General features: G+C 41.8%; 1 protein-coding gene across 2 annotated transcripts in view; it reads left to right on the plus strand.

Annotated features, from left to right (window-relative positions):
- The window catches only part of LOC141054166 (coiled-coil domain-containing protein 17-like), a 153,717-nt gene that overhangs the window by 124,339 nt on the left and 8,336 nt on the right, over nt 1-21,042 (plus strand). For both annotated transcript variants that reach the window (XM_073551362.1, XM_073551361.1), the window contains one exon: nt 14,550-14,759. In XM_073551362.1, coding sequence (XP_073407463.1) covers nt 14,550-14,759 — 210 coding nt within the window. The remainder of the gene's footprint in view (nt 1-14,549; nt 14,760-21,042) is intronic.

The raw sequence follows: 21,042 nt of genomic DNA on the forward strand, positions 1-21,042 counted from the left end.
ATGCTCATGAGGAGAACATAATTTTACCTCTATACACGTCACTAGTGCGACCACACTTAGAATACTGTGTACAGTTCTGTTCTCCGATGTATAAGAAAGACATAGCTGAACTGGAGCGGGTGCAGAGAAGAGCGACCAAGGTTATTAGGGAACTTGGGGGTCTGCAATACCAAGACAGGTTATTACACTTGGGGTTATTTAGTTTGGAAAAATAAAGGCTTAGGGGTGATCTTATTTTAATGTACAAGTATAAATATATGAGGGGACAGTACAAAGACCTTTCTAATGACCTTTTTACTCATAGACCTGAGACAGGGTCAAGGAGGCATCCTCTCCGTCTGGAGGAAAGAAGGTTTAAGCATAATCACAGACGCGGATTCTTTACTGTAAGAACAGTGAGACTATGGAACTTTCTGCCGTATGATGTTGTAATGATTGATTCCCTACAAAAATTTAAGAGGGGACTGGAAGCCTTTCTTGAAAAATATGTTACAGGTTATATACAATGTGTCCCTTGTCTTGCACATGTTTATTATACTTGTCTGTATTTCCCCTTTTCCCATGTAAAGCGCCATGGAATAAATGGCGCTATATACACTCACTGGCCACTTTATTAGGTACACCTGTCCAACTGTGTGTTAAGACTTAATTTCTAATCAGCCAATCACATGGCGGCAACTCAGTGCATTTAGGCATGTAGACATGGTCAAGACAATCTCCTGCAGTTCAAACCGAGCATCAGTATGGGGAAGAAAGGTGATTTGAGTGCCTTTGAACGTGGCATGATTGTTGGTGCCAGAAGGGCTGGTCTGAGAATTTCAGAAACTGCTGATCTACTGGGATTTTCACGCACAACCATCTCTAGGGTTTACAGAGAATGGTCCGAAAAAGAAAAAAAATCCAGTGAGCGGCAGTTCTGTGGCCGGAAATGCCATGTTGATGCCAGAGGTCAGAGGAGAATGGGCAGACTGGTTCGAGCTGATAGAAAGGCAACAGTGACTCAAATTGCCACCCGTTACAACCAAGGTAGGCAGAAGAGCATCTCTGAACGCACAGTGCGTCGAACTTTGAGGCAGATGGGCTACAGCAGCAGAAGACCACACTGGGTACCACTCCTCTCAGCTAAGAACAGGAAACTGAGGCTACAATTTGCACAAGCTCATCGAAATTGGACAGTAGAAGATTGGAAAAACGTTGCCTGGTCTGATGAGTCTCGATTTCTGCTGCGACATTCGGATGGTAGGGTCAGAATTTGGCGTAAACAACATGAAAGCATGGATCCATCCTGCCTTGTATCAACGGTTCAGGCTGGTGGTGGTGGTGTCATGGTGTGGGGAATTTTTTCTGGGCACTCTTTGGGCCCCTTGGTACCAATTGAGCATCGTTGCAACGCCACAGCCTACCTGAGTATTGTTGCTGACCATGTCCATCCCTTTATGACCACAATGTACCCAACATCTGATGGCTACTTTCAGCAGGATAATGCGCCATGTCATAAAGCTCGAATCATCTCAGATTGGTTTCTTGAACATGACAATGAGTTTACTGTACTCAAATGGCCTCCTCAGTCACCAGATCTCAATCCAATAGAGCATCTTTGGGATGTGGTGGAACGGGAGATTCGCATCAGGGATGTGCAGCCGACAAATCTGCGCCAACTGTGTGATGCCATCATGTCAATATGGTCCAAAATCTCTGAGGAATGCTTCCAGCACCTTGTTGAATCTCTGCCACGAAGAATTGAGGCAGTTCTGAAGGCAAAAGGGGGTCCAACCCCTTACTAGCATGGTGTACCTAATAAAGTGGCCAGTGAGTGTAAATGTATAATAATAATATTTTCCTTGATTTTGCATTGATCCAGGGAACTAGTCTAATTGCCGTATGTGGAGTCGGGAAGGAATATTTTTCCCCCAATGTGGAGCATATACTGTTTGCCACATGTTTTTTTGCCTTCCTCTGGATCAACATGTTAGGGCATGTAGGATATGGGTTGAACTAGATGGACTTAAAGTCTTCCTTCTACCTTAATAACTATGTTACTATGTTCTACACCAGGGTTCCCCAACTCCAGTCCTCAAGGCCCACCAACAGATCATGTTTTCAGGATTTCCTTAGTATTGCTCAGGTGATAATTGCTTCACCTGTGCAATACAAAGGAAATCCTGAAAACATGATCTGTTAGTGGGCCTTGAGGACTGGAGTTGGGTAACCCTGTTCTACACTACACCAGATGAAGAAAAAAAAAGGTGACATAGTATTGCTCTGCACAGTAACAGGAATGCCCCCATTTAAAACAGTATCCTCAAAAAAATAAAAGAAATACATCAGTGCTGTAATGATATCCCTTAATTAGCCCCTATGGTAATAATATCCCCCAACCTGGCCCCGTGTATCTCATTCCTGGCTCCAGCCATATGTTCTCCCATCCTGCCCTCATGAGTATCCATTCTGCCCCCATATGATCTCCTCATCCTGCCCCATCTGTCCCATGATCGTGACCCACCTGTCTCCATCGTATCCATCCTGCCCCATGATCCTGCACCATGTGTCTCCATCCTGCACCATGATCCTGCGCCATCTGTCTCCATCCTGCCCCATAACCCTGCCCCATCTGTCTCCATCCTGCCCCATATTCCTGCCCTATTTGTCTCCATTCTGCCCGCGTGTCTCCATCCTGCCCCAGTGTCTCCATTCTGCCCATATCTCCATTCTGCCCCCGTGTCTCCCATCCTGCGCTGTGTCTCTCATCCTGCCCCCGTGTCTCCATACTCTACCAAGTGTTTACATCCTGCCCTCATGTCTCACATCCTGCCCCCATGTGTGTTCCATCCTGCCCTGTGTCTGCATTCTGCACCATGTGTTTACCTCCTGGCCCCATGTGTCCCATCCTGCCCCTGTGTCTGCTTTCTGCACCATGTGCTTACATCCTGCCCCCATGTCTCCCATCCTGCCCTCGTGTCTCCCATCTTGCCACGTGTCTCCCATCCTGCCCCGTGTGTCCCATCTGGCTCCATGTCTCCATTCTGCACCATGTCTCCATTCTGCCCCATGTGTTTACATCCTGCCCCTGTGTCTCCCATCCTGCCCCCATGTCTCCATTCTGCCCCCATGTCTCCATTCTGCCCCATGTGTTTAAATTATGCCCCTTTTTCTCCCATCCTACCATGTGTCTCCATTCTGCCCCATGTCTCATTCTGCCCCATGTCTCCATTCTGCCCATGTGTTTACATCCTGTCTCTGTATATCCCATCCTGCCCCCATGTCTCCATTCTGCCACAGGTCTCCATTCTGCCCCATGTGTTTACATCCTGCCCCCATGTGTGCCATCCTGTCCCCGTGTCTCCCATCCTTCCCCGTGGCTCCCGTATGGCCCCCACGTCTCTACTCAGCCCCATGTCTCCATTCTGCCCATGTGTTTACATCCTGCCCCCTTATCTACATTCTCCCTGTGTCTCCATCCTGACCCCATGTCTCCCATCCTGCCCTGTGTCTCTCATCCTGCCCCCGTGTCTCCATACTCCACCATGTGTTTACATCCTGCCCCCATGTCTCCCATCCTGCCCCGTGTCTCCATCCTGCCCCCGTGTGTCCCATCCTGCCTCGTGTCTGCATTCTGCACCATGTGTTTACATTCTGGCCCCGTGTGTCCCATCCTGCCCCTGTGTCTGCTTTCTGCACCATGTGTTTACATCCTGCCCCCATGTCTCCCATCCTGCCCTCGTGTCTCCCATCTTGCCGCGTGTCTCCCATCCTGCCCCGTGTGTCCCATCTGGCTCCATGTCTCCATTCTGCCCCATGTCTCCATTCTGCCCCATGTGTCTCCCATCCTGCCCCCATGTCTCCTATCCTGCCCCCATGTCTCCATTCTGTCCCATGTCTCCATTCTGTCCCATGTGTTTAAATTCTGCGCCCTTTTCTCCCATCCTACCATGTGTCTCCATTCTGCCCCATGTCTTATTCTGCCCCATGTCTCCATTCTGCCCATGTGTTTACATCCTGTCTCTGTGTCTCCCATCCTGCCCCCATGTCTCCATTCTGCCCCATGTCTCCATTCTGCCCCAGGTCTCCATTCTGCCCCATGTGTTTACATCCTGCCCCCGTGTCTGCCATCCTGCCCACATGTCTCCCATCCTTCCCCGTGGCTCCCGTATGGCCCCCACGTCTCTATTCAGCCCCATGTCTCCATTCTGCCCATGTGTTTACATCCTGCCTCCGTGTCTCCCATCCTACCTCTGTGTCTCCCATCCTGCCCCCATGTCTCCATTCTTCCCCATGTCTCCATTCTGCCCCATATGTTTACATCCTGCCCCCGTGTCTCCCATCCTGCACCTGTGTCTCCCATCCTGACCCTCGTGTTTCCTTCTGCCTCGGGCTTACCACTTACACTTTCTCCTTACCTGGTCGTGGTCCAGCGCCGACGTCCACCCCAGACATTTCAGTGCGGACTCGCCGGCGAATGACAATAACGTCATACGCCAGCGACGCGCATGCTGAGGTCAGCTGCCAGCCTCTGATTGGCTGGCGGCTTTTAACTATTGCCATGCGGGCTCACACAGCAATAGCGTTTAACTGAACCTGCGACTCGGATGCAGGTTAAGATTTTGCATTGGCAGAAGCCTGCCACTGAGGCCCGATGACCAGAAGAGACAGGGGCAAATGCGGGCCCCCTATGATCATCGGGCCCCATACGTCAGTCAGGGCAATAATGCTCTGATGGCGACCCTGCATATCCAAACATACTAGAGATGATTGAATCTTTTTAAATTCAAATTCACTAGGTTCAACAAATTTTTCCCAAAAATTTGATTTACAGCAAATCACAATACAGCAAAGCCTCCAATTACTCTGAAAAGACATGTAACACTCTGAGATATCCTGTGACTATATACAAGCCCTTTAAAGCTTTTTAATACAAACACAGCTTTAGCAATGTCAAAGTGACCTTGCCATAAAATGTATGCTTACCCCAGTAGTAACCAATAGCTTATTTAATAACACAAGGCACTTGGGCTATGTGCACACTTGCGGAATTGCCACGGAAATTTCCACGGCAATTCTGCAACTCCCTGCCACAGGAAATTGGCATGTGGAATTCCCACGTAAAACTAGCATTTTGCAAGCGTAATTAGCTTGCAGATTGCTGGCGTTTTCCAAACGATCTCTAGTATCGCTTGGAAAACTGATTGACAGGTTGGTCACACTTGTCAAGCATAGTGCTTGACAAGTGTGACCAACTTTTTACTATTGATGCTGCCTATGCAGCATCAATAGTAAAAGATAGGATGTTAAAAATAATTAAAAAAAAAAATAATGTTATTCTCACCTTCCCACGGCCCCCGATCCACTCTGCGGCGCTCCCGGCATCTTCTGGTCCCAGTAATGCTTTGTGCGAAGGACCAGCGATGACGTCACGCTCGCGAGAAGATGCCGGGAGCGTGGTGAGAGGTGGGAAGGAATCTGGTGGCCGTCGGAAGGTGAGAATAACAATATTTTTTATTTTGATTCTATTTTTTACAGGATTATGGTACCTAGGGCCTGAAGGAGAGTCTCCTCTCCTCCAGACCCTGGGTACCATCCACACATGAAGCGCTCACTTCACGCATGGTGGGCATAGCCACATGCGAAAAATGAGTGTTTCAATGCAATCCTTTGCGATTCCGCAGTGGAAAAATCCTCAGCATTAGCACAGCATTGCGGAATCCCATAGGATTGCATGGGATGCATTTTTTTGCGCTTTCGCGTGTAAAAAAACGCTGCAAAAATGCAAAAAAATGCTACTTGTGAACATAGCTTCACAGACTATTCAAATTTGTTTGTTGTTTAAATAAAAAAATGGTCCAAAATGATTCCTCTTTATAATTTGTGATCAGGAAGAACGTTCTGCTCAGAACACGGACTCAAACTGACAGTGTCACTGTCAGAGGTACTCTCATCCTGTGACTGAGACATGTGATGTGTCATATATTTTATAACACCCTCATTCCATGCCCACCAATATGCTTTGCACAGGTAAAGGAGGCCAATTGTGAGCAGCGTTTGGTAGTACTAGTGCCCAGATGGCAGGTGACTATGGTGGTAGTGGTGTTTCTGCTATTGCTAGTGGCTCCCACATTCTTAACCTTGGTATCAGGTTTTTTTTAATTTTACACATACTATCCATTGCCACTGCCATTTTTACTATGCATTTTTGTACAACACTATAATTATATTTTGACAGTCTTTACAATCCCTATTATTCAAGGATTGTTTAATTTTTAATAAATCATGTTTTCCATGAATATCATCCAGTTGCCATGATATATTGTATTACATTTCTCTTTGGCCAAGATTTCTTGATCTTTGAATAAGAGTATGAACCCCTTCACGACATGGCCAATTTCATTTCATTTTTTCCTCCCCTTGTTCCCAGAGTCATAAGTTTTATTTTTTCATCCACATATGAAGGCTTGTTTTTTTGCGAGTTGTACTTTTGAATGACATCATTCATTTTACCACATAGAGTACTGGAAAATGGAAAAAAAAACTCCAAATGGGGAGAAATTGTGAAAGACAAGCGATTTTGATGTTTTTTGGGAATTGTTTTTAAGTTGTACGGTTTGTGGTAGAAATGACCTTACAATATGATTCTGCTCATCAGTACAATTACAGCAATACCAAGACATGTCAAGATTTTGTTTATTATTTTACTGGTGAAATTTTTTTTGTGGGGGTTTTGTCATCATTTTGCTAGACCCATTTTCTGTCAATGGAACTGTGTGATGATTTATTTTTTGTGAGGTGAGACAAAGTTTACATTGATTCCATTTTGGTATAGAACGCCAAATAGGCATTAAGAGTAATAGGTAGTCATATATAGAACTAATCCAATAATGAAAAATGACTCTTAAAGAAAATGTATAAACATGAATAATCATTGTTGAATAACTGAAAAAAAAACAACAAATAAATGGGGAGTATTAACGACATGGAAAAACAATGAAAACGCATGATAGAAAATTCAATTACATACACACGTGGTCAAAATTGTTGGTACCCCTCGTTTAAGGACAGAAAAACTATAAAAAATAATAAATAAAAAATCTATGAAAATGAACAAATGAAAGTCAGACGTCGTTTTTCAACCATGCTTCCTCAGAATTAAAAACTAAAACTCATGAAATGGGCCTGGACAGAAATGATGGTACCCTTAACTTAATATTTTGTTGCACAACCTTTTGAGGCAATCACTGCAATCAAACGATTCCTGTAACTGTCAATGAGACTTCTGCACCTCTCAACAGGTATTTTGGCCCACTCCTCAAGAGCAAACTGCTCCAGTTGTCTCGTATTTGAAAATTGTCTTTCACAGATGGCATGCTTTAGCTCTTTCCAAAGATGCTCAATAGGATTTAGGTCAGGATTAGTGTTGAGCATTCCGATACCGCAAGTATCGGGTATCGGCCGATACTTGCTGTATCGGAATTCCGATACCGACTTCCGATATTTTTTCAATATTGGAAGTCGGCATCGGAATCGGAAGTTCAAAGTTGATTGACAGCCGAAATGACGTCATCATGATGCGCAGTGTGTGCGCATCATGATGCGCCGTCATTTTGGGCCTTCCGGGGGTCTCTGCCGGCCTGCCGGGGGGCTGTGTGGACTGCCCGGGGTCTGTACCGGCCTGCCGGGGGGCTGTGCCGGCCTGGCGGGGGGCTGTGTGGACTGCCCGGGGTCTGTACCGGCCTGCCGGGGGGCTGTGCCGGCCTGCCGGTGGTCTGTGCACCCTGTGGGGGTCTGTACCGGCCTGCCGGGGGGCTGTGCCGGTCTGCCGGTGGTCTGTGCACCCTGTGGGGGTCTGTACCGGCCTGCCGGGGGGCTGTGCCGGCCTGCCGGGGGGCTGTGCTGATGTCCGGGGGTCTGTGCAAGCATCGTCCGATGGGACTAAAAGTCCCATCTGGCGATGCCTGCTACCATGACAGTGATTGACACATTAGCCAATGATGGGACAGTAGTAGTCCCATCATCCGGCTAATGTGTTAAATGTTAAAAAAAAAAAAATAAAAAATAATACTACATACATACTACATACATACTACATGCATGCTACATACATACTACATGCTACATACATACCACATATATACTACATGCATGCTACATACATACTACATGCTACATACATACTACATATATACTACATGCATGCTACATACATACTACATGCTACATACATACTACATATATACTACATGCATGCTACATACATACTGCATGCTACATACATACTACATGCTACATACATACCACATATATACTACATACATACTACATGCATGCTACATGCTACATACATACCACATACATACCACATACATACTACATACATACTACATGCATGCTACATGCTACATACATAACACATATACTACATGCATGCTACATACATACTACATGCTACATACATACTACATACATACTACATGCATGCTACATACATACTACATGCTACATACATACTACATATATACTACATGCATGCTACATACATACTGCATGCTACATACATACTACATACATACTACATACATACTACATGCTACATACATACTACATACATACTACATACTACATGCTACATACATACTACATATATACTACATGCATGCTACATACATACTGCATGCTACATGCATGCTACATACATACTACATACATACTACATGCTACATACATACCACATATATACTACATACATACTACATACATGCTACATACAATACATTCATACAATACATACATAGACATACAGTACATATAACATAGAGTAACATACTTACCAATACTTGTCACATTGTTCCCCGAAGCCATTGTCTTTTACGGAATAAATATTAACATAACAAACCACAAAAATACTCACCCACGATCCGAAGCAGTCCACGAGTGTGTCCCACGACGATCTTGGGTAGAGAACTGCAGCATCAGCTGATGCTGCCGTTCTCTACGGGCTGCAGGAATCCAATGACGGAAGGTAGGTATCCTTCCGCACTGTATTACTCCGCCACTTAAAAAAAAAAGTCCCTAGTCTCACTTTATGCCATTGCTGCGTGGGAAATTCCCACACAGCAATGGCATAAAGTGAGACTAGGGACTTTTTTTTTTTTAAATGGCAGAGGAATACAGTGCGGAAGGATACCTACCTTCCGTCATTGGATTCCTGCAGCCCGTAGAGAACGGCAGCATCAGCTGATGCTGCAGTTCTCTACCCAAGATCGTCGTGGGACACACTCGTGGACTGCTTCGGATCGTGGGTGAGTATTTTTGTGGTTTGTTATGTTAATATTTATTCCGTAAAAGACAATGGCTTCGGGGAACAATGTGACAAGTATTGGTAAGTATGTTACTCTATGTTATATGTACTGTATGTCTATGTATGTATTGTATGAATGTATTGTATGTAGCATGTATGTAGTATGTATGTAGTATATATGTGGTATGTATGTAGCATGTAGTATGTATGTAGTATGTATGTAGCATGCATGTAGCATGCAGTATGTATGTAGCATGCATGTAGTATATATGTAGTATGTATGTAGCATGTAGTATGTATGTAGTATGTATGTAGTATGTATGTAGTATGTATGTAGCATGCAGTATGTATGTAGTATGTATGTAGCATGCAGTATGTATGTAGCATGCATGTAGTATATATGTAGTATGTATGTAGCATGTATGTAGCATGCATGTAGTATGTATGTAGTATGTATGTGGTATGTATGTAGCATGTAGTATGTATGTAGCATGCATGTAGTATATATGTGTTATGTATGTAGCATGTAGCATGCATGTAGTATGTATGTGGTATGTATGTAGCATGTAGCATGCATGTAGTATGTATGTAGTATATATGTGGTATGTATGTAGCATGTAGTATGTATGTAGCATGCAGTATGTATGTAGCATGCATGTAGTATATATGTAGTATGTATGTAGCATGTATTATGTATGTAGCATGCATGTAGTATATATGTAGTATGTATGTAGCATGTAGTATGTATGTAGCATGCATGTAGTATATATGTGGTATGTATGTAGCATGTAGTATGTATGTAGCATGCATGTAGTATGTATGTAGTATGTATGTAGTATATATGTGGTATGTATGTAGCATGTATGTATGTAGCATGCATGTAGTATATATGTGTTATGTATGTAGCATGTAGCATGCATGTAGCATGCATGTAGTATGTATGTAGTATGTATGTGGTATGTATGTAGCATGTAGCATGCATGTAGTATGTATGTAGTATATATGTGGTATGTATGTAGCATGTAGTATGTATGTAGCATGCAGTATGTATGTAGCATGCATGTAGTATATATGTAGTATTTATGTAGCATGCATGTAGTATATATGTAGTATGTATGTAGCATGCATGTAGTATATATGTAGTATGTATGTAGCATGTAGTATATATGTAGTATGCATGTTGCATGCATGTAGTATATATGTAGTATGTATGTTGCATGTAGTATATATGTAGTATGAATGTAGCATGTATGTAGTATGCATGTTGCATGTTATATATGTAGTATGTATGTTATATGTAGTATGCATGTTGTATGTATGTAGCATGTAATTTTTTTTTTTTTTTTTACATTCAACACATTAGCCGGATGATGGGACTACTACTGTCCCATCATTGGCTAATGTGTCAATCACTGTCATGGTAGCAGACATCGCCCGATGGGACTTGTAGTCCCATCGGACGATGCCTGCACAGACCCCCGAAGCCTGCACAGACCACCGGCAGGCCGGCACAGCCCCCCGGAGCCTGCACAGACCACCGGCAGGCCGGCACAGCCCCCCCGGAGCCTGCACAGCCCCCCGGCAGGCCGGCACAGCCCACCGGAGCCTGCACAGACCACCGGCAGGCCGGCACAGCCCCCCGGCAGGCCGGCACAGACCACCGGAGCCTGCACAGACCCCCTGGCAGGCCGGCACAGCCCCCCGAAAGGCCCGTACAGACCCCAGAGAGGCTGTACAAGGCAAAAACAGGGTTTTTCTTATTCCGATACCGGAAGTCCCATTGACTTGAATGGGACTTCCGGTATCGGAATCGGCGATACCGATACTTTTTTTTAAGATCGGCCGATCCATTCCGATCTGATACTTTGAAGTATCGGACGGTATCGCTCAACTCTAGTCAGGATGCATAGAAGGCCACTTCAGAATAGTCTAATGTTTTCCTCCTGGCCATACTTGGGTGTTTTTAGCTGTATGTTTTGGGTCATTATCCTGTTGCAAGACCCATGACCTGCGACTGAGACCAAGCTTTCTGACACTGGGCAATACATTTCTCTCTAGAATCCCTTCATAGTCTTGTGATTTCATTGTACCCTGCACAGATTCTAGACACTTTGTGCCAGATGCAGCAAAGCAGCCCCCGAGCATAACAGGAAGAATGAAGTAAGCGGTCTCTGGGGAGCACTGAGAACAGAGCCACAGGGGGTGAGTTGATTGAAGAAGCAATCTGTCCATGGCAGCTCCAGCCGTGGGCCCTCAAAGAGGGATGGAACTTACAGGGTGCAAACGAATGTGGTCACAGGAGCGCTAGGAGATATTGCAGAAAATATTTCTTTATTCCACAACGCGTATCAACGGCCAAACACCGTCTTCATCAGGTGAAACCTGCTAAAAACGGCATTTGGCCGTCGAAACACATTGTGGAATAAAGAAATATTTTCTGCGATATCTCCTAGCGCTCCTTTGACTGCCCGATCATAACAGAGCCTCCTCCATGTTTCACAGTAGGGATAGTGTTTTTTTCTTGATATGCTTCATTTTTCCATCTGTGAACATAGAGCTGATGAGCTGCTGATAGGACATTCTCCAAGAAGCTTTGTGGCTTGACAACATGTAGTTTGACAAATTCCAGTCAGGCTTTTTTATGTTTTTTTTTTCAACAATGATATCCTCCTTGAAGTCCACTTTGGCTCATACAATGACGGAGGGTGCAATCTGACACTGGAGTTCCGTTAGCTTGAAGTTCACCTTTAATCTGTTTAGAAGTTTTTCTGGGCTCTTTTGTTACCATTCGTATTATCCGTCTCTTTGATTTGTCATCAATTTTCCTCCCGTGGCCACGTCTAAAGAGGTTGGCTACAGTCCCATGGAGCTTAAATTTCTGAATAATTTGTGCAACTGTAGTTACAGGAACATCAAGCTGCTTGGAGATGGTCTTATAACCTTTACCTTTAACATGTTTGTCTATAATTTTCTTTCTAATCTGCTGAGACAACTCTTTCCTTCGCTTCCTCTGGCCCATATTGGGTGTGAAACACACCATGTCACCAAACAGCACAGTGAGTATCTGTAGCCCTCTATACAGGCCCACTCACTGATTCCAAGATTGTAGACACCTGTGATGCTGATTAGTGGACACACCTTGATTTAACATGTCCCTTTTGTCACATTATTTTCCGGGGTACCATCATTTCTGTCCAGGCCTATTTCATGAGTTTTATTTTTTTCTTATTCTGTGGAAACATGGTTGAAAAGCAATGTCTGACTTTCATTTGTTTATTTTCATAGATTTTTGATTTATTATTACTTTTGTCAGATTCAAGTTATTTCTGTGACCATTTTGGATTTTTCTGTCATTAAATGAGGGGTACCAACAATTTTGACCACGTGTGTAGATGAGAAATATATGTCTTTCGTTTTGTGACAGTTTAAGGAAAAAATGGTAGCCAATGTAATACCTGAAAAATCAGTGAGATAATTCATAGTAGAAAAATACATTAATTAACACATCTGGTTAATTTTTTTAATATTTTGATTTATCAGACTTTTCTGAACCCGACGGTACCACAAATGTGCATTTTTTCATTTTCTTTAATATCTTTATTTTTAATGGGATAAAAGGGGTGATTTGAACTTTTATGTTTTTTTATTTTTGTTATTTTTTTTGCTTTTAACTGTTCCTAATACAGTAGTCTACTTAGGTGACTTGAAGCTGCAATCATCTGATTGCTTGTGCTATATACAGCGATGCCACAGCATTTCTGTATATAGCAAAAATCATGGTCTCCTTTTGAAGCCTTGCCACAGGTAGGGTTGCAAAGGAGCTCCGTATTGACTAGCACGTGGGTCTTCTGCAGTCAGAGGTGCACCGATAGGCGCATGGAATGACGCACCCCTATGTCAGCATATGTTAAATGCCACTGTCAACTCTGTTCCACCTGCAAATCTGAGAGGCGGGTATGAGGCGGGCTCACCCCATGAGCCTGCTCCATACACCCACTTCTGATTTGAGCTGTACAAGTACGCCGCATGTCATGAAGTCGTTAAATGCAATTTCTCATACCACTCTTTGTAGAATTTATAATGCTGACATTTAATTAAATCCTTTATTTTCTTGTAAGATGTAACTGTGCCATATGGTTATTTCCTTCAATACCTGTCCATAATCTCGCAACACCCAGCCATATGTCTGTGAAGCAGTTATTTCAGTTCAGGATACTAGCTATTGCGATCTCAGTGTTAGTATTTCACGGACATGTGAAACTAGCTTACGACTGATATATTACCATTTTATCTCTTTATTCTATAATTGGATCTTATTTTGTAGATTCTTCTTGTTTATATTAATAAACTTGATATTATTTAGACAAAAAAGTTGCCTAACCATTTGCACCAAACATGAATGTAGAGCAGGCACGGCTTGCTGCTTGGTCAGAATTTAGACATATTTATACGACTTATTTGAAATGTTTTTCACTTTCTCACTAGTTAAAGATCCAACAACTTTATCAATTACTGTATGAGATTTTGATAAAAAAAATAATGCAAATGATAAATCTTACCCCACGGGTTAATTTTCAGTCTTAGAGGGCTTTTATATATTTTTTTCACCAATATAGTAAATAACTATACAAATCTTCTCTAGGTTTTCAACATATTTTTTTTTGCAAACAGGAGCCTCAGTTGTGGATGATTGAGGCCATGTGCACATGATGCTGATTTGCAGCGTTTCCGCAGCGGATTTTACCGCGCAGAAACGTTGCATATCCGCATTGTGATGTACAGTACCTTTAAAATGAATGAAAAAAAAAAAACGCTGTGCAGACGCTGCGGATTTTTCCGCGCGGTTTTCCTGCGGTACAAAATCCGCAGCATGTTACTTCTTTTGTGCGGTTTTCTATCTCCCCTGTTACCAAATCCACAGGGGGAAAACCGCGATGGAAAACCGCATGAAAACCGCGTGAAAAATGGAAGAAATCCGCAGGAAAAATGCAGGTCATTTGACCTGCGGTTTTCTTACATTCTGCACGGAAAAATCCGCAGGGCTCAAAACTCCGTCTGCACTCAGCCTAAGTCGACAGCTATGCTATTTATTCATTTATGTATAGATTTCTAGATTGCTTTGATAAATATTTTTCGATGTATATTACCAAATACAGAATCTGCTAGAAAAACAAATATGGAAATCTTCTACTAAATTTTTTTTTTTGTTTTTTACTTGTTGGATTCATTTTTTTGTGCTAACTTTTTTGCTTTTGACTTGCAGTTCTGGCTTTGTAGTATTTTATGACTATCTTCTTGGACTTGACCCATCTTATCGAGTATGCAGACTAGTGGTTAGTTTGTGTAGTGGAGGGCAGGAAATGGGAAATCCTTCTACTCTTCCACCTGTGTATTGTGATGCTTCACTATCCAAGTTGTACGAAAGCAAGAAACAGAATATAGCAATTCTGTCTACGAAGCAGGCTGTGCCCAGGTACTTTACTTGTTATAATTACAGTACTTTTTTTAGTCACCATTATGCAGTTATATATTATTTTCATGTACAGTACTCAGCGCTATGTAAAGGTAAAGAATTTTATGTAATAAAGTGTCTCAGTGGGTGCTATTGGAACTGCTAAGGAGCTCCCTGAACCTCCTTTTGGATGCACTGCATGTGAGTTACTTGGTCGTGGCTGATATTCCTTTACACTACATTCATTTGAGTGTTAGATTGGGGGTTAAACAACTGTATGAAAATTATTTGATTTTAAAACAGAAAACTTTGATGTTTTTTGTCCATATTATCATGCGTGTGACAATATTTTACGCCCATTTGATATCCATGTGCCATTGGATTTTATACATCAATATTTTAAACCATTCATGATTAAATACAGTTTCCTAGGTTGATAATGGCAATGTAATAATTGGATGCAACATACATCTACATACCTAAATGGGCGACAATCATTCGATATACAGAAAATAGTGCATGTTGCAATTTTTTTGGCACGCTTGAAAAAACTATCATCTGAGCAATCCTTTTGAGTAACATTAGTCAGTGTGCTGTATAATATAGTAGTTGGAAAAGAGCACTTAGCATCCAAGAAAAACAGTGAACACTGTAAAACAAAAAAAGTCAACTACATGATTCAGATGAAAGCTCCAACGGAAGATTCACTTTAATGAGGCAGCTGGAGGCGCTTTGCACTCTTTCTGGCCTATGATCAGTTAGTGTCCATCATTTTAGGCGTGCACAAAAAAAAAAAATCAGTTGACCACTGAAAAGATGGACATCGCTGAATGTAGACCAGAATGAGTCTAGAGTAACTGTGCCTGCCTCAGTATAGTAAATGGATCCATTGGAGGTTCTTTCTGAATCACGTATTTTGGAGATTTACAATGTAATTACTCAGCGTAGACCACAGGATAAAGGTGAACCGAGTCTTAAAAGTGAGCCAAAATGTTATGTACTCCAAAATACCACCTCAACCCACAAAAACAAGCTCCCACTCAGTTCCGTCCCCAACTCTGGAAGAGAGACATGGCTCCCCAAAAAAGAAATTCAGCAAAATGTGCATTTTCAAATCCAAATGCCTCCCTCCCTTCTAAGCCCCAGAATGTGAGTAGATTACAGTTAGTGTCCACATTTTGGCATTACTGTAGCAAATCACAAGCTGGACAAAATGTATTGGCTACAACTATGGCATATTTGCAATTTTCACTTTCAAACATCCACTGTGCTTGATTTTGGAAAACACCGATGGGTTCAAAATAGTCACTGCACCTACAGATGAATTCCCAGAGGGGTGCAGTTTCTAAAATAGGGTCATATGAATGGATTTCTGCTATTCTGGAACTTATAGGATCTACAAATGGAGTTAGAAATCTATGCTGGGAAAATCTGCTCTCCAAGTCAAAAAGTGATTCTTATCTCCTAAGCCCTGCCATGTGGCCAAGCAATATTGTAGAGCCACATATGGGGAACTGCTATGTTCAGAAGACACTTTGTGACATTCACTTATTCCCACTTGTGGAAATGTAAAATTGTAAGCAACAATTTAATGGTAAAAATTTGATCAATTTTTATTCACCGCCCAAAGGTTTAAAATTCTATGACACTTCTGTTGTGATAATATGACCACTGCATCACTGTATGAATTGATTGAGGGTTGCAATTTGTAAAATGGGGTCACTTATGGGATGTTCTGCTGTTCTGGCATCTCAGGGGCTCTGCCAAAGTGACATGGTGCTTGCTAACCATTCTATCAAAATCTGCACTCAAAAATGGTGCGAACTCAGGAGAAATGGAAAAACAAATTATGTGATCTATTTTCTCCTATTAAACCCCAAGTGGGGTATCTATTTAATCAGGAGAAATTAGACCAAACAATTTCTAGTACAATTTCTCCTGTTAACCTTCTGAAAATGAGAAATTTGGGGGTAAATCAACATTTTTGAGGAATAAAAATATAATATTTCATTTTCAGGGCCCAATATTATAAACTAGCTGAAGAGCTCGGCACTGCCCGGGCACAGTAACTAACTACGGTTAGTTATAACAAATTATAATGATTATATCTATATAAATATAAAGCTGAGTGTAGAGCCCCGCCCACACCGCATAGTCACCTTCACTATAATATCCCACATCATCCCGTCAGCCAGAGCTACCGGACAACAACCCCTAATATCCCACTCCAAAGAAAAAAAGAGGGGGTCTCCAGCACCAAAATTAGTGAAAAAAGATAAAACTCACATTTATTAGGAAGGTTTTAAAATCATATTAATTAGCCACCATGACAGGCAAGGCTACCTTACGCATTTCAGCCAGATATTACATGTCCTTAGTCATAGGTATATCTTATCAAAACTAGGAAGCTTAAATAAATGAATACATGAGGAGACTGCAGAGTGAACACCCAGTTTCAGGTAATTAATTAGCTCCACCCTATTCAGACCAAAGCAAGTAATGTTACTAAACAAAGCTAACATATAAATAAGAAATATATGTTTGCAGACATAAATGAATACATGCAAAAACAGCAATAAACCATAAATCACAATAGATGAGTATTGCAAAAAAAAACAAAAAACCTTATTACATTATATATTGCAAATCTGATCTATAATTTAAACCTTTCGGTGCACGAGCATCAAGAAGCAGGATCCATTTAGCCTCAGTTGATAATAGTGCAGCAAACCAATCACCACCTTGCTCTGCTCTGTTAATTCTCTCTATGCCCCTCACGGACAACGTAGATAAATCACCTCCATGCACTTCTGAGAAGTGTTTTGATAAACCAGAGCTAGGTCTTTTATTGCTATAGCGATCAGTAGTCTCCACAGGGGCAGAAGCAGAAATATGTTCAGCTAATCGTTTCTTTAACTTACGTGATGTACAACCAACATAATATTTGCTGCATGCTTCACAGCTAGCTAAATACACTACATAAGTTGTTGAACAGTTTATAAATGTTTTTATCTTATAAATTTTACCATTATTAGCTGAAAACTCTTTACAATTAGCCATATATCTGCACAGATTACATCTGGAGGTACCACACCTAAATGAACCCACTGTGCTGAGCCACATATTACTGCTTCTAGGGGTAATATACAGACTTGGTGATAGCAAATTGCCCAAATTTGTGGATTTTCTAGCTACAACGTTAACACCATTTGACAGAATTTCCTTCAGAATTGGATCCTGTTCCAACATAGGTATATATTTAAGAAAAGCCTTTTTATGTTAATAAAATCCAGACTATATGGGGTAGAAAATGTAAGCTGATTTTTATCATCTGATCCTGGTTCATTATCCCTCAACAAATCTGATCTTGATTTTTTAGTAGCAATAAATAAAGCCCCCTTAAGAAATTTATTAGAGTAGCCTCTCTGTTTCAATCTATCAAATATAACTCCACATTCTGAATGAAAGGAAATTTCAGTCGAACACAATCTACGTGCCCTCACAAATTCTCCAATAGGTAAATTGCGGATGGTATTAGCCGTGTGTGAACTAGTAGCATGTAATGTAGAATTACCGCTTGTAGGTTTTCTATATAAAGCAGTGGTGATCAAACCGGTCTTATCATCTCCATGTAGAAAAACATCGAAAAAAGGAGCAGAATTTTAGATGATTTGGTGATTATCTGGCGTACTAGCACACAACATGATGTACAGATGTCTTGTGTGGATTTTCAAAGATATCTGAATGATAACCCCTAAATTTGAAATTCAAGGTGGATATTCATAAAAATTCTGCTCCTTTTTTGGATGTTTTTCTACATGGAGATAAGACCGGTTTGATCACCACTGCTTTATATAGAACACCTACAAGCGTTAATTCTACATTACATGCTACTAGTTCACACACGGCTAATACCATCCGCAATTTACCTATTGGAGAATTTGTGAGGGCACGTAGATTGTGTTCGACTGAAATTTCCTTCCATTCAGAATGTGGAGTTATATTTGATAGATTGAAACAGAGAGGGTACTCTAATAAATCTCTTAAGGGGGCTTTATTTATTGCTACTAAAAAATCAAGATCAGATTTGTTGATAGATAAGGAACCAGGATCAGATTATAAAAATCAGCTTACATTTTCTACCCCATATAGTCTGGATTTTATTAACATAAAAAAGCTCTTCTTAAATATATACATATGTTGGAACAGGATCCAATTCTGAAGGAAATTCTGTCAAATGGTGTGAACGTTGTAGCTAGAAAATCCACAAATTTGGGCAATTTGCTATCACCAAGTCTGTATATTACCCCTAGAAGCAGTAATATGTGGCTCAGCACAGTGGGTTCATTTAGGTGTGGTACCTCCAGATATAATCTGTGCAGATATATGGCTAATTGTAAAGAGTTTTCAGCTAATAATGGTAAAATGTATAAGATAAAAACATTTATAAACTGTTCAACAACTTATGTAGTGTATTTAGCTAGCTGTGAAGCATGCAGCAAATATTATGTTGGGTTGTACATCACGTAAATTAAAGAAACGATTAGCTGAACATATTTCTGCTTCTTCCCCTGTGGAGACTACGGATCGCTATAGCAATAAAAGACCTAGCTCTGGTTTATCAAAACACTTCTCAGAAGTGCATGGAGGTGATTTATCTACGTTGTCCGTGAGGGGCATAGAGAGAATTAACAGAGCAGAGCGAGGTGGTGATTGGTTTGCTGCACTATTATCAGCTGAGGCTAAATGGATCCTGCTTCTTGATGCTCGTGCACCGAAAGGTTTAAATTATAGATCAGATTTGCAATATATAATGTAATATGTTTTTTTGGTTTTTTTTTAATACTCATCTATTGTGATTTATGGTTTATTGCTGTTTTTGCATGTATTCATTTACTGTATGTCTGCAAACATATATTTCTTATTTATATGTTAGCTTTGTTTAGTAACATTACTTGCTTTGGTCTGAATAGGGTGGAGCTAATTAATTACCTGAAACTGGGTGTTCACTTTGCAGTCTCCTCATGTATTCATTTATTTAAGCTTCCTAGTTTTGATAAGATATACCTATGACTAAGGACATGTAATATCTGTCTGAAATGCGTAAGGTAGCCTTGCCTGTCATGGTGGCTTATTAATATGATTTTAAAACCTTCCTAATAAATGTGAGTTTTATCTTTTTTCACTAATTTTGGTGCTGGAGACCCCCTCTTTTTTTCTTTGGAATTGGATTTATAGCGCCAGTTGAACTGCACTGGACATCTCCTGGCATCAGACCGCTTATGGACTATATGGACACTGATGTACGGTAGGCTGAATATTTTTTCCTCTATTTCTCCTAATATCCCACATCGTCCCATCACCCAGAGCCACCGGACTACTACCCATAATATCTCACATCATCCCGTAAAAGCCACCTGACTACTACCCCTAATACCCCACATCATCCCGTCAGCCAGAGCCACCGGACTACTACCCCTAATAATCGCACATCATCCCATCTGCCAGAGACACCGGACTACTGCCCCTAATATCCCACATCATCCCATCAGCCTGGGGTCAGAACCAGAGCTGCCGCATCGATCCCTTTAAGAGAGCCTGGGGTCAGTACCAGAGCATTTGAAGGCAATTGCCCTGACTTCCATACCGAGGATCCCTTTAAGAGAGGCATGAGGTCAGTACCAAAGTGCAGAGTGGATTTGCCCTCACTTCCATACCGGGGATCCCTTTAAGAGGGGCCTTGGGTCAAAACCAGAGCACTGAGTGAAATGGTCCTAACTGCCATACCGGGGATCCCTTTAAGAGAGGCCTGTTGTCAGAACCAGAGCGCTGAGTGGATTTGTCCTGACTTCCATACCAATGATCCCTTTAATAGAAGCCTGGGGTGAGAATCAGAGCGCTGAGGGATTTACCCTAATTTCCATATCGGAGATCCCTTTAAGAAAGCCTCGGATCAGAACCAGAGAGCTGAGTGGATTTGCCCTGACTATCATACCAAAGATCCCTTTAATAGAAGCCTGGGGTCAGGATCAGCACTGAGGGATTTGCCCTAACTTCAGTACAGGAGATCCCGTTAAGAGAGCCTGGGGTCAGTAGCAGAGCATTTGAAGGCAATTGCCCTGACTTCCATACCAAGGATCCCTTTAAGAGAGGCATGGGGTCAGAACCAAAGCACTGGATGGTTTTGCCCTGCCTTCCATACCAGAGATCCCTTTAAGAAAGGCCTGGGGTCAGTACCAAAACACTGAGTGGATTTGCCCTAACTTGCATACCAACGATCCCTTTAAGAGACCCTGGGGTCAGA

This window comes from Dendrobates tinctorius, unplaced genomic scaffold (assembly GCF_039654945.1).
Source record: "Dendrobates tinctorius isolate UK_male_01 unplaced genomic scaffold, ASM3965494v1 ptg000175l, whole genome shotgun sequence".
In the NCBI taxonomy this organism is placed as follows: Eukaryota; Metazoa; Chordata; class Amphibia; order Anura; family Dendrobatidae; genus Dendrobates; species Dendrobates tinctorius.